Genomic DNA, 12,637 nt, shown 5'->3' on the forward strand with positions numbered 1-12,637 from the left:
CTCTCTGATCAGCAGGGAGCCTGCTTCCTCCTCTCTCTGCCTGCCTCTCTGCCTACTTGTGATCTTTGTCAAATAAATAAATAAAATTTAAAAAAATAAAAATAAAATAAAATTTTCAGAGAATTTCACCGGACACAAAGTTAGTCTGTTCAATTTAAAAAGTCATATATGTGCAGGGATGCCTGGCTGGCTCAGTTAGAAAACCATGATCTTGATCTCAGGGTTGTGAGTTCAAGCCCCACACTGGGTAAAGAAATTACAGAAAGTCTATGCATAGCAAGGCAGTTAAAGCTTCCACACCCTATGGTATACCAGCACAAAGCACACATCTCCATTACATGAATATATACCTACTGAACTACCGGCACACATCTGATTTTCCTTCATAAACTACTATTTATTCCTCCAGAAAAAGCACTAAACATCGGTAAAGAAATTCTGTCAGGTACCCAACAAATCTGGTATATCTGACACAGAATACTAAAGATATTTGGAATAACTTCCAATGATGGCATAAAAATAAATGAAGGCTTTTTTTAGTACATCTTTAAAGAATTTTTAAAGAGCCTTTTCCTAAGCAGTAACCTTGCATATGATTGGCTTCAGGGAAAATTAAACCATGTAGTTACTCAAGATAGTAAAAGCATAAATTATGAATTAATTTTTTTGCATACCTGATGATTGGCAAAATCCAGTATGTGAAGACAGCACTAAATTTTCAGTCACAGGCTTAATTTTCTGCTCATCACTGCTCCCCTCGCCTACAGAATTCTGATCATCATCTCCTAAATCAGAAGAAGATGATGATGTAATGTCAGCTTGCTTCCTTTTAGTGCTTGTTCTTAAGGAGTTTCTCATTTTCTCCTTGACACCGCCTGTCTTCTTTTTCACTGAAGTTCTCTGTTTCTTCAGCTTTTTACTGTCTTCAGAACTTTCCTCACCATCAGATGATGATGAGCCACTATGTACTTCCTTGGTATTTCTCTTTGAATTTAAATTTCTTCTTTCTCTCAGTTCTATTCTTTTCAGTCTCTTATCAGAAGAATCACAACCATCTTCTTTCAAGGAATATTTCTCAGTATCAGATGATGAACAATCTTGTCTCTTCCTCAAACTCTTTTCAGGCAAGTTGCATCTTTTCTTCACTCTACTGGACGCCCCGTCCTTACTCCTTTTGTCTTCTGAAGAATCACAACTATCTCTTTTTCCCTGTAATTTCTCAGTATGATCAGATATTTCATCCTTCTTTTTAGAAGTTTTATCTTTTATTTTCTTACTTTTCTTTTCCCCATAAGTTGTGTCATTCTTATTTTGTTTTATGCCTTTAGGAAAATGAGAAATTTCTTCTCCCTCGGGTAACTTCTCAGTGCTATCAGATGATGATTCATACTGTTGTTCCATCTTAATTACATTTTTCTTCAAGTCTATTGTTTTCTTTTCTTTTATTCCAATTCCCTTTTTGCTCTGCTTTTTATCATCTTCAGAGGATTCATCACTCTGCTCCTTCTTTGGGAAATTCTCGGCAATGTCAGATATGCCAGCCTGTACTTTCTTACAGGATTTGGTTTTCAAATGCTTACTCTTTTCTTTAGTTTCAGCAACCTTTTTGTCTTCTGGAGAATTAAAACTCTCCTCTTTCCCTGAAGGCAGCTTATGAGAACCATCAGAAGAAACACCTAACTGCTGCTTCTTAGAAATTCGATCTCTCAAGTCCATGTTGGTCCTGTCTTTATCCACTGTGCCTTCTGCTGGAGTGAAATTCTCTCTCTCACATTTCCTTTCAGCATCATCAGATGATCCTTCTTGTGCAGTCTTCAAATTTTTCTGCCCTTGATTATCCATTCCTTTTTTTCTGTGTTTTTCATCTTCAGAAGATTCAAAATCTTCTTTATTTGGAACTCTTTTTTTGGTTGTTTTGGCAGCCCCAATTTTACTCATACTCTTTATCTCTTTTTCTAATTCTGAGTCATAATTGGAAGATTCAGACTGGTTTTGTCGTTTCTTTTTAGAAATTATAGACCTCTTAGCTGATTTACCTTTTTTAATATCATAATCTGAACCAGAAGTAGAACTTTTTCGTTTCCTTTTTCCTTTATCATCTTTCCCTGTTTGAGTCTTTAAATCATACAAAGTCTTCTCATGATTTGTATGAGTTTCATTGATATCAGTATCTGAAGAAGAACTGTGACTCATCCTGGATACCTCTTTGAGGATTGCTAACATTTCATCAGAATCTGAATTCTGATCCACAATCTCCGACTGCTTAGATTTAGGCAATTTATTAGGTTTAGGATTATCTATAGCACTGTCAGAAGAATTTCGCTTATCCTTTTTTCTCACTGGAACTGATAGTTTTTGTTTCTCCTTAACTGTTTCATTACTTTCTTCATCTGAATTAGATGTTGCAGGATTGGTTTCTGTCTGTCGCCTCAAGGGAGTAGTCTTTACACGCGGAGATCTTCGAAGATCAGATTCTTCTGAAAGTAATGGAACTTCACTTTCAAACAAATGCTCACTATCATTCTTTTCCTGTCCAACTCCACAGTTCTCTGGCTTGGGGTTCATACCAGAACTTTTACAGCCATCTTTATCTTGTGGTACTTCCTGACAATCAGCACCTTTAATTGGAGAATTAGAAAGGGAAACAGGGGTGAGTTTAACATATAATTCTTTTGTTACTTTAGCAGTAGTTTTTGACTTAATACCTCCTCTGTTGTCTTTTGAAGTAATATTTATTTTTACAGAAGAACTCTCCAGTTCTTGGTCAGTTCCACTATTGCCATCTCCATGATTATCAGCAGAACTCTGAACTTCCATAGCTGTCTCAAGATTCTCAAAAATGTCTTCTGGAACTGAGGAAGGAACAGAAACAATATCCATGTCTAAATCTTCAGAAGTGTTAGCAGGTTCATACTGAGGTTCTTCTTTTTTATCAGATTTCTTATGTTCACCAGTGGCATTTTTATTTGCTCTTTGTTCCTGTACTGTAATATTCTGATCCATTAGCTCACTATCCACCTGCTTTCTTGCCAGTTTAGCTTCTGATTTTGAAGTATCTTTTTTTTCTAAAGCACAGGGTTTTTCTCCTTTTCGTACTTTTGTTTCAGACTTAGCATCTATGACCTTATGCTCTTTGGTATTTTTCTCTTTGTTTCCAGCATCCAAAGCTCGAATCTCTGAATTCAACTCTTCTTCTAATGCAAGATGAGCTTTCTTGATATCAGCTAACACAGATTTAAAAGCCTTAAGCTGGCGTAACTTTATAGCAGAACTGGTTTCTGAATTATCTGCTGCCTGCTTCAAAAACTTAACGTAACTGGAGTTCATGTTAGATGTGGTCTCAATCAGTTTTTTTGCCTTCTTAATCATCTCTTTGGGCACAATTAGTGCTGAATAAGAGTAGGTTACTGAACCAGAACATGAATCATCTAATTTCTTTTCTTCGCCATTACAACTGGAACTATTTTTCTTTGGAGAAAATCTGGGTGTGTGATCATATACTTTATTACTCTTTTCATTGTCAACTTTTATCTTCTTCTTATTTTGTTGCAACAACTGTTCTAAATTTTCAAATACACTATTACATGCAGTGACCAAGTCCAACAAAGGTTCTGGGTGACAAATGTAGCAATACCACTGGTTGTTTTCATCCATTATTGAAGAGAGCTCCTTTCGACCAAGGTTGCGCAGAATGCATTTCTTGCAGAAGGCATTATGGCAAAAGTCGCAACAAATCAAGTTTCCACCTTCTGCACACCACCTGAAATTATTAAAAGATGAAAATATTATTCCAAAGTGAAACTCACTCTAAATTTTTTTCATTATTAAAGCAATTTAAATTTTCCTGCCAGGAACTCTAATAGTAATTTGGGTCATCTGCTTATTCTTTACTGGAAACTTAAACATAAACCTAAGGTTTTGTAGAAAAGAATAACCTTCCATTAAAGACATCAATGATGATACTACAAAGAAATGGACAGAATAACATACTATGTAAGAATTTCCTCCCAAAAAGTAGACAATACTGAATTTTAGTTCATCTTGATTCATTACCTACCTACATTGCTCATCCATTCCATCAGAGTCACGGCTAATATCATCACTCATGTAATATTTAAAGCAATTCTATTAAAAGAAAAGGGGAAGGGAAATTTTATATTCGAAATGCATAATATTCATAAAGGACAAAAACTTTATTTTCAAGTCATTTAAAAAAGTAGAGAGAATGTGTGTGTATTTGTGTGTTTGTTTTAGAGAACCAAAGCAAAATCACTCACTACCCAATACTAGTATTTTCCAGACACAGAAATACCTCAACAAATTAATTCCTTGAAATAGATTTCCGTATCATCAAGTACCACTCTACTTTATATAATGTTTGTAAAAGATTTTGGCAAATCAGGATTCTAATTTCATATGACGAACTACTAAACCTCTACATAAAGATGTATCAGATGCTGCTACTTCATGTATGTAGTAACCTTCATATATAAACACCTGCTATGTGTATGGCTAAGCAACATTATCCTACATAAACTTTCATTCTCTTTAAATCTCCAAACATAATACACAACTGGAAGTATTACACCCAATTTGAGAGAAAAGGCTAATATGTTAGTACATCTCCTCAAGTCATACAATTAGGTAACAGGCAAAGCTGGTACTCAAATCCAAGTCTGACTGACTTTAAATTCATTTTCACTAAGCCTGGAGAAAGGGAAGCTTCCTTACCCAGTGATGAAAATAACCAATTAATAAAATGGGCCAGGCTCAACAGACCAGGCCTTGAAAAAAAATTACATATTTTAGAAAAGAGAAAGGAAATGCACACTATAAATCTAGCCATATGAAATTCAACTATCCCATTTTAAAACTAGAAGCTACAACATGTCCCCCTAAATAGGCTCCTGGTTGAACTGAATTCAAGCAATGAAGGGACACAAATTGCTAAAAGAAAAAGTAAATTCAGTCTACTTAAGTAGGTCTATATCAAAAACTCATACAATGAAATACCTAGAGGGGCACATGGGTGGTTCAGTCAGTAAAGACTCTGCCTTCAGCTCAGGCTGTGATCTTGGGGTCCTGGGATCAAGCCCCACATCTGGCTCTCTGCTCAGCAGGGAGTCTGCCTCTTCCTCTCTCTCTCTCTCTTTCTCTCTCTCTGATCCTCTACCCCACCTGTGCTCTCTCACTCTCAAATAAATAAATAAAATCTTGAAAAAAAAAAAAAAAAGACCCAGAACCGGATCTCTGAGGAAAATCTAGTCTGCTCCTGCATTTCAAGGAAGCATTTTGTTGGAAAACAAACTAACCCAGAATTAATCTTAGCAGTAATGAGTTAGGGAAATCATAACTTTGATAATATAGATATTTAAAATTAACTTCAAGGTATCACTAATAAAAGAGTACACTAATAAAAGAGTATAGACTGTTAAAACTATCTACAACACATATGAAGCGTTTTTAACTCTATCATCACCAACTTATGTCAAAACCCTGTCCCACATGGAGAGTTGAGATTTGGGTAACCAGAATACATGAGAGGGAAGGTTATAAAACATACATCTGTGCACATGTATACTCTTCAGATTTGCCAACACACCATGCTCTGCTTCACTTACCAGCCTTTGAATACCATGTTGCCTCTGCTTAGAATATGCTGAGCCAATCCCACTCCACCAGGCTAATTCCTATTTACAGCTCAGATATCAGCTTATAGCATCTCCATTATAAAGTTCCCCAACCCAACTCCAGAGTACACAGGCTTCCTGTATGTTCCCACATTACACAGTACTTCCCCGATCATAGCACTTACTGGGCTTTTTGTAACGTCTCTTCTCCTCATTACAATATAAGCCCTCCAAAGACAGAGACCAGGCCCATCCTCTTCATCACTATGCACCAAAAGTCTGACACTGTAAACCAAATATCTAACACACAGTAAACATTCAAATATTTGTGGAATGAATTATAAACAGATCATTGCATACCTTACAAATAAGTACTTGCAGTGAAGGATGTCTGTAAATGGAATCTTTTTGAAAATGATTGACCTGTTGTCCACAAGCTGTGCAGCTCACAATCCCATGAAGCCCATCTTCTAGGAGAAAGGAGTGACCATTATTCAGACATACACACACACACATAAAAAAAGATATTTACTTTAGTCAGCATTTTGCAATTTTCATACTGGAAATTAAACACTTCGAAATCCTTAGAAAAGTGACATTTTGGACACAAAAGGCTAATAATTTTATGGACTTACTAAAAACATGACAACCTTGGAAAATTCCAGAACTACAAATCCTAATCTGTTTCCTTTTACAGATGCAAACCCTATTTCTCAACATGATAAAACATGAAGAGATTCCATAAGAGAAGTTCTAAAAATAGGAGTCAAGAACTCTTTTTCATTTTGCTATTGCTCTGCAATTAAATTATCAGTTCTTAAAGAATGGGGAAGCAAGTGACATATGTGGAACAGTCTTTTGCATCCTTATTCTTAAAAATAAGGTATCCTCAAAATGAAAATGTCTACACAGACTCTTCCAATAGAGTACATGAAAACCTGGTAATTTTAAATTACCAATTTCTTACCTTAGATTTATTTCAATACTATCTATAATTCCCATTACCTGTCTATCTCACTATCCACTACGTTATCAGCACTGTCTACTATTTCCAATTAAGGACAAATGAGACTTGCAGGTATATCTATCGATGTTGACAGCAAAACCTGAGAATGACTTGGAGGAAGGGGAAGGCAGAGCCCCATTCCACAGTGTCTGCAGGAAAACAGACTAAGGATAACCCAATACAACAAAGAGGAAACCTCTCCTGCCTCACTTTTATCCCTAGTTCTGCTTAGGGCAGTGCTTCACAATCTGAGCTGAGCATCAGAATCATCTGAGAAACTTTTTAAAAGCAGAGACAGTCATTCCCACCCCTAAACCACTGAATAAGAATCTCCTAGACTTTTTTCTTCTAGTTTTAACAGATGATTCTGGTGTGCAACCAAGATCTTGACAGAAGATGACAGATTATGATTCCAAACAGGCCAATGAAAATGCCTGCATTCATAAATAAAAAGAAGATAATTAAAATAATAACCTATATCCCCTAAATAAAAAACAAAACAATACATACATTTCCCACCTCTCAATTTTCTATTGTTTTTTTCTTCCTCTTTAGGTCCAAATCACCATGGACCCGAATATCACAAATATTCTTATTTGCAGAAGTTAAGAAAGTTTAACCAAGTTTTAAGGGTACCATCATACTTTTCCAGACAATATAGAGAATTTGAAGACTCACTATGTACGTTGCTAATATTTTATATCATACTGTCCTATGTTAGTGTTTGACCTTGAGTGTCCATATACTCTGTATTTGTTTTAAGAAAAACAGTGTGCGGGTGCCTGGGTGGCTCAGTGGTTTAAGCCGCTGCCTTCGGCTCAGGTCATGATCTCAGGGTCCTGGGATCGAGTCCCGCATCAGGCTCTCTGCTCCGCAGGGAGCCTGCTTCCCTCTCACTCTCTCTGCCTGCCTCTCTGCTTACTTGTGATCTCTCTCTGTCAAATAAATAAAATCTTAAAAAAAAAAAAAACAAAAAAAAAACCAGTGTGCTTCATTTCAAATGACTTCATTAAGATACACTAATAAAAGAGAAAATGAATGTTCATCCAATGTTAACATAATATTAAGCATCTTCTATATGCTTTTGTACATATATCACTCAAAAATTAAAACTAAGTGATCCTTTGGAGAATTCTCCCACATGTGCACAAAGAATCGTATATATGATATTCACTGCAGCACTAAGTAGGAAATTAGAAAACTTCAAAAACAAAAAATTGGAAATAATTTCCATCTGGGAAATGGACAGTGGTTTATTCACATAACAAAATTTTATAGAGCAGTGGAAAATAAAAAACCAGATGTATATTCACTGAGATGGACACATTTCAAAAGCAATGCTGAATGTGAAATGTTGCAAAAGGATATACACAAGATACTACTTTATATATTTTAAGTGAAAAATAAATGCTTTATGAATAAACATGAACAGGAAAAATATAAAAACATGTATGAAAATAATATACACACATGAATACAAACTTCAAAATAATCATCATTGGGGGGGGGCGGAAATGGAGGAGTAAGACTGAACCAGTATTTCATTTAAGCGAGATGTAAAGCCAATACTGAATAATGGTGAAATGTTACTTCATGTACTTGTTTCTATACGTAAATGCTTAACATTTTTACTTTTAGCTATGAAATACCTTAAGGATTATAATATAATGTGTAAATGGAAAAGAGGCATTTTCATTTCTGAGCTCAACGCATTTTAATAGATTTAAAGAGAACAAAATTCTATAAAACATTAATGATAAAAACTGAAGATGACACAAAGAAATGGAGACATTCCATGCTAATGGATTAGAAGAACAAATATTGTTAAAATGTCTAAAATTACTCAAAGCAATCTACATATTTAATGCAATCCCTATCAAAACATCATGGTATAGCACTTTTCACAAAACTAGAAAAAACAATCCTAAAATTTGCAAGGAACCACAAAAGACCCCAAATAGCCAAAGCAACCTTGAAAATGAAAAAGCTAAAGGTATCACAATTTCAGACTTAAATTATTTACAAAGCTGAAGTAATCAAAACAGTATAGTACCGGCACAAAAACAGACATATAGATCAATAGAACAGAACACAAAACCCAGAAATAAGCCCATAATTATGTGGTCAATCTCTGACAAAGCAAGAAAAGTCTATCCAGTGGGAAACAGACAGTCTCTTCAACAAATGGTGTTGGGAAAACTTGATAGCTACATGTAAAAGAATGAAACTGGACCACTTTCTTTCACCACATACAAAAATAAACTCAAAATGGATTAAACACCTAACTGTGAGACCTGAAACTAAAAATCTTGGAAGAGGGACACCTGGTTGGCTCCATCAGTGGAGCGTGCAACTCACAATCTCAAGATTTTAAGTTTGAGTCCCATATTGGGTGTAGAGATTACTTAAAAAAAAAATCCTAACTGGGTTTTATACACAACCAATGAATGTACTATATGTTGGCTAATTGATTTTAAATTTTAAAAAATCCTAGAAGAAAGCAAAGGCAGTAATGTCCCTGATACCCACCATCATAACACTTTTCTAGATATGTCTCCCGAGGCAAAGGAAATAAAAGAAAAATAAACTCTTGGGACTACATCAAAATAAAAGGCTTCTGCACAGTGAAGGAACAATCAGCAAAACTAAAAGGTAACCTACAGAATGGGCGAAGATATCTGCAAATGATATCTAATAAAGGGTTAGTATCCAAAACATATAAAGAACTTATAAATCCCAACACCCAAAAAAATGAATAATCCAATTTTAAAATGGGCAGAGAACATGAAGAGACATTTCTCCAAAGAAGACATCCAGGCAGCCAACAGACACATCACTCATTATCAGGGAAATGCAAATCATAAATACAGTGAGATATCAACCCACACCTGTCAGAATGGCTAAAATCAAAAACACAAGAAAAACAAGTGTTGACAAAGACGTGGAAAAAAAGGAACCCTCTTCACTATTGGTGGGAATGTCAACTGGTGCACTCATTCCGGAAAACAATATGAAGGTTCCTCAAAAAGTTAAAAAACTATTCTACAATCCAGTAATTGTATTACTGGGTATTTACCCCCCCAAATACAAAAACACTAATTCAAAGGGACACATGCACATATTTAGAGAAGCAGTATTTACAACGGCCGAATTATGAAGCAGCAAAAGTATCCATTGACAGATGAATGGATAAAGAAGACATGGTATATATACACAATGGAATATTATTCAGCCATTAAAAAAAAAAGAATGAAATCTTGCCATTTGCAATGACATGGCTAGAACTAGAGAGTGTAATGCTAAGGAAAATAAATCTGAGAAAAACAAATACCATATGATTTCACTCATATGTGGAATTTAAGGGAAAAAAAGGAGCACAAGAAAAAAAGAGAGAGATAAGCCAAGAAACAGATTCTTAGCTATAGCAAACAAAACTGATGGTTACCAGAGGGAAGGTGGGTATAGGGATGGGTAAAATAGGCAATGGGGATTAAGAAGTACTCCTGTCATGATAAGTACTGTGTGATGTATGGAATTATTGAATCACTATGCTATACACCTAAAACTAATATAACACAGTATGCTAACTATACTGGAATTTAAAATAAAAGAAAATTATTGTGCCAGGTAGAAAAATTAGGTGTAAAATATACTTTCTAACAAACTGCAGGAAAGGTTGTCAGTAGGCTATGGTGTTTTTAAAAAGTGGCTCCTGAAATGGTGGATAAAACTATACCTTTAATTTTGTTTCAAATCAATACAAGATTACTTTATACAGAGTTTACCTTCTTGACAGTTCCCTAAGCTACGCTTTAATTATAGAACTTTCCTAGGAAGCTTGAATATTAACTAGCAATTCAGTACCTCAGATCACTGGTTTATTCATATACATGTATATAAGTAAACAGTTAAATTCACTGTATAATTTCTGACAATTTAAAGATACAGCAAATCATTAAGACAAAAATTAACATGAGAGATTTAGGTACTACTATAGGTCTATAAACATACCTTTCATTAAGCATAATATAAACATTCTTACACAGAACACTCAATAAAATGTTCGAAATGTATCAGCTTAGACCCAACACCAGCAGCATAGAAATGGCACTAAGAATGCATTCCCCATTGGTGGGGGGGGGGGGGAGTGCTATAGTGAGTGCTGTGAAGTGTGTAAACCTGGTGATTCAAAGACCTGTACCCCTGGGGCTAAAAATACATTATATGTTTATAAAAAATTTTTAAAAAAGAATGCATTTCCCAACAACTGTGCTTTTTTCATTTTCCTTTTGGGCCCTTATACACATTCTAGACACTGAACAAGAGTGCCTCCCCAAAGACCCCACTTAGATACTAATTTTGACACAATGCAGTATACTTAGTTATCTGTTCTCCAGACTCTTGCTACTGATCCCTACAGTCACCTTCAACTTGCTGATTCTCTTTCTTTTAAGAGAACTATTCAGCTTTGGTGAGCTCTGCTGCTGCAATGGCCGTTTCCCTACTATGAACTACATTCTCCATAAATCTTCCCTATGCTTGAAAGAAGCAGAACGCCCCCTTGTGGACAACAGACTAAACATTTCTTTGATTTTCTCCAACAACCTAATGAGTTATTTAATCCAAAAATAAATAATACAGATACATTTTACTAATTCCATCAAGAAAAGCATAGAGCACTGAAATAAAAATCTGCACAAAATTTCACCAATATAAGTACTATGCTATAATTTCACAAGTAACATGATAAATATTAAAGACATGCTTCCATTACACTTCTACTTAGAAATTTAGTGTCATGTTCTATTTTTTAGAGATTTGTTCCTTTTACAGTCATGGATTATGGCTCTGTAAATCTGCCCAAAAAATATACAGGCACTATTTAAAAATCACACAGAAAAAAATGGGAAACATACCCCACTGTCATAAATTTCTAAATGAATCCTCCTTATGCTAACTTTCTACAGATTATTAGTCAACATGGTGTGTGTATAAGTGGGGGTAGACAGACAAAAGAAGAAACGGCTCAGACAGCTGGAAGGAAGGTTACTAGCTCTAGCTCCCTTCTCCTTCCTACTCATCTCTACATTATTATCCTTACATCAGTTGATCTCCAACTTTAATATACAAAAGAACAAAATGGGGCTCATTCTTGACATCATCCCCCAAAATTCTAATTTGTTAGTGGAGTTAAGGGACTTGCATTTTTAATAAGCACCCCAAAGAATACTAACACACAGGTAACTCTGTGATACAATGTATTACGTATATAGCTACATATCTATATAGATATGTAGATATGTATGTATAGTTACCTGAAGGCCACAGGCAAGATTTTGTCCAAATCTGAAACTCTTTCCGGGTGAAAGGGAACACATGGTATTTTGGCATATAGGCATTACAGAACTAATATTCAAGAAGGAAATGCTAAGCTTCTTGAGATAACTTTATAGCCACTGAAGGCAAAGGTATTTTGATAAATGTTTAACCTTTTCTGCTTCAGAGCTCAGAGAGAAACAGAAGTTATTTTTAAGTAGTGCTTTTAATAAACAACGGGCAGAAAAGTGGAGGTATTTTTAATAAGCACATCAGATTTTCCAATATGGTCATAAACAGCAATTTAAACTCATGTTTTCATTTCCACTTGTATTTACCTCCGCGTTTTTTGAGATTTTCAGTTTTCATTTTACTTCTGCTTCTAAATTCAGGCCCTTTAAAATCATCTTTGTCTTCATTCAGCACTGGCTCTGGTTGTACAATCACTGTACCTAGAATGATTTCATTTAAAAAACCATTACACATATTAAATGTGCAAATGAAGTACAAGACTTCAGTTCAGATAAAGCCAACATTGCTGGTACATAATTTTGTTCTTTCAAGCTTTCAATACTTCAAAACTAAATAAAACAGGGAAATAGTAAAAGGGCCAGGTGTCAGCAATAAGATTACTTGTTGGAATATAATTAATAAACAATAGGGTGGGGGTATTATGAACTGATTA

The 12,637-nt window shown here is 35.1% G+C and overlaps 1 protein-coding gene across 6 annotated transcripts in view; it reads right to left on the reverse strand.

Moving 5' to 3' along the window:
* ATRX (ATRX chromatin remodeler) overlaps window positions 1–12,637 on the reverse strand; it is a 296,636-nt gene that overhangs the window by 204,523 nt on the left and 79,476 nt on the right. For 2 of the 6 annotated variants that reach the window (XM_045994712.1, XM_045994717.1), the window contains exons 6-9: window positions 12,291–12,404; window positions 5,991–6,100; window positions 4,058–4,125; window positions 675–3,760 (exon numbers count right to left, since the gene is read on the reverse strand). In XM_045994712.1, the coding sequence (XP_045850668.1) occupies window positions 675–3,760; window positions 4,058–4,125; window positions 5,991–6,100; window positions 12,291–12,404 (3,378 nt within the window). The remainder of the gene's footprint in view (window positions 1–674; window positions 3,761–4,057; window positions 4,126–5,990; window positions 6,101–12,290; window positions 12,405–12,637) is intronic. The other 4 variants (XM_045994714.1, XM_045994713.1, XM_045994716.1 and 1 more) reach the window with 4 other exon arrangements.

The sequence above is a fragment of the Meles meles genome, chromosome X (assembly GCF_922984935.1).
Source record: "Meles meles chromosome X, mMelMel3.1 paternal haplotype, whole genome shotgun sequence".
NCBI classification, from domain to species: domain Eukaryota; kingdom Metazoa; phylum Chordata; class Mammalia; order Carnivora; family Mustelidae; genus Meles; species Meles meles.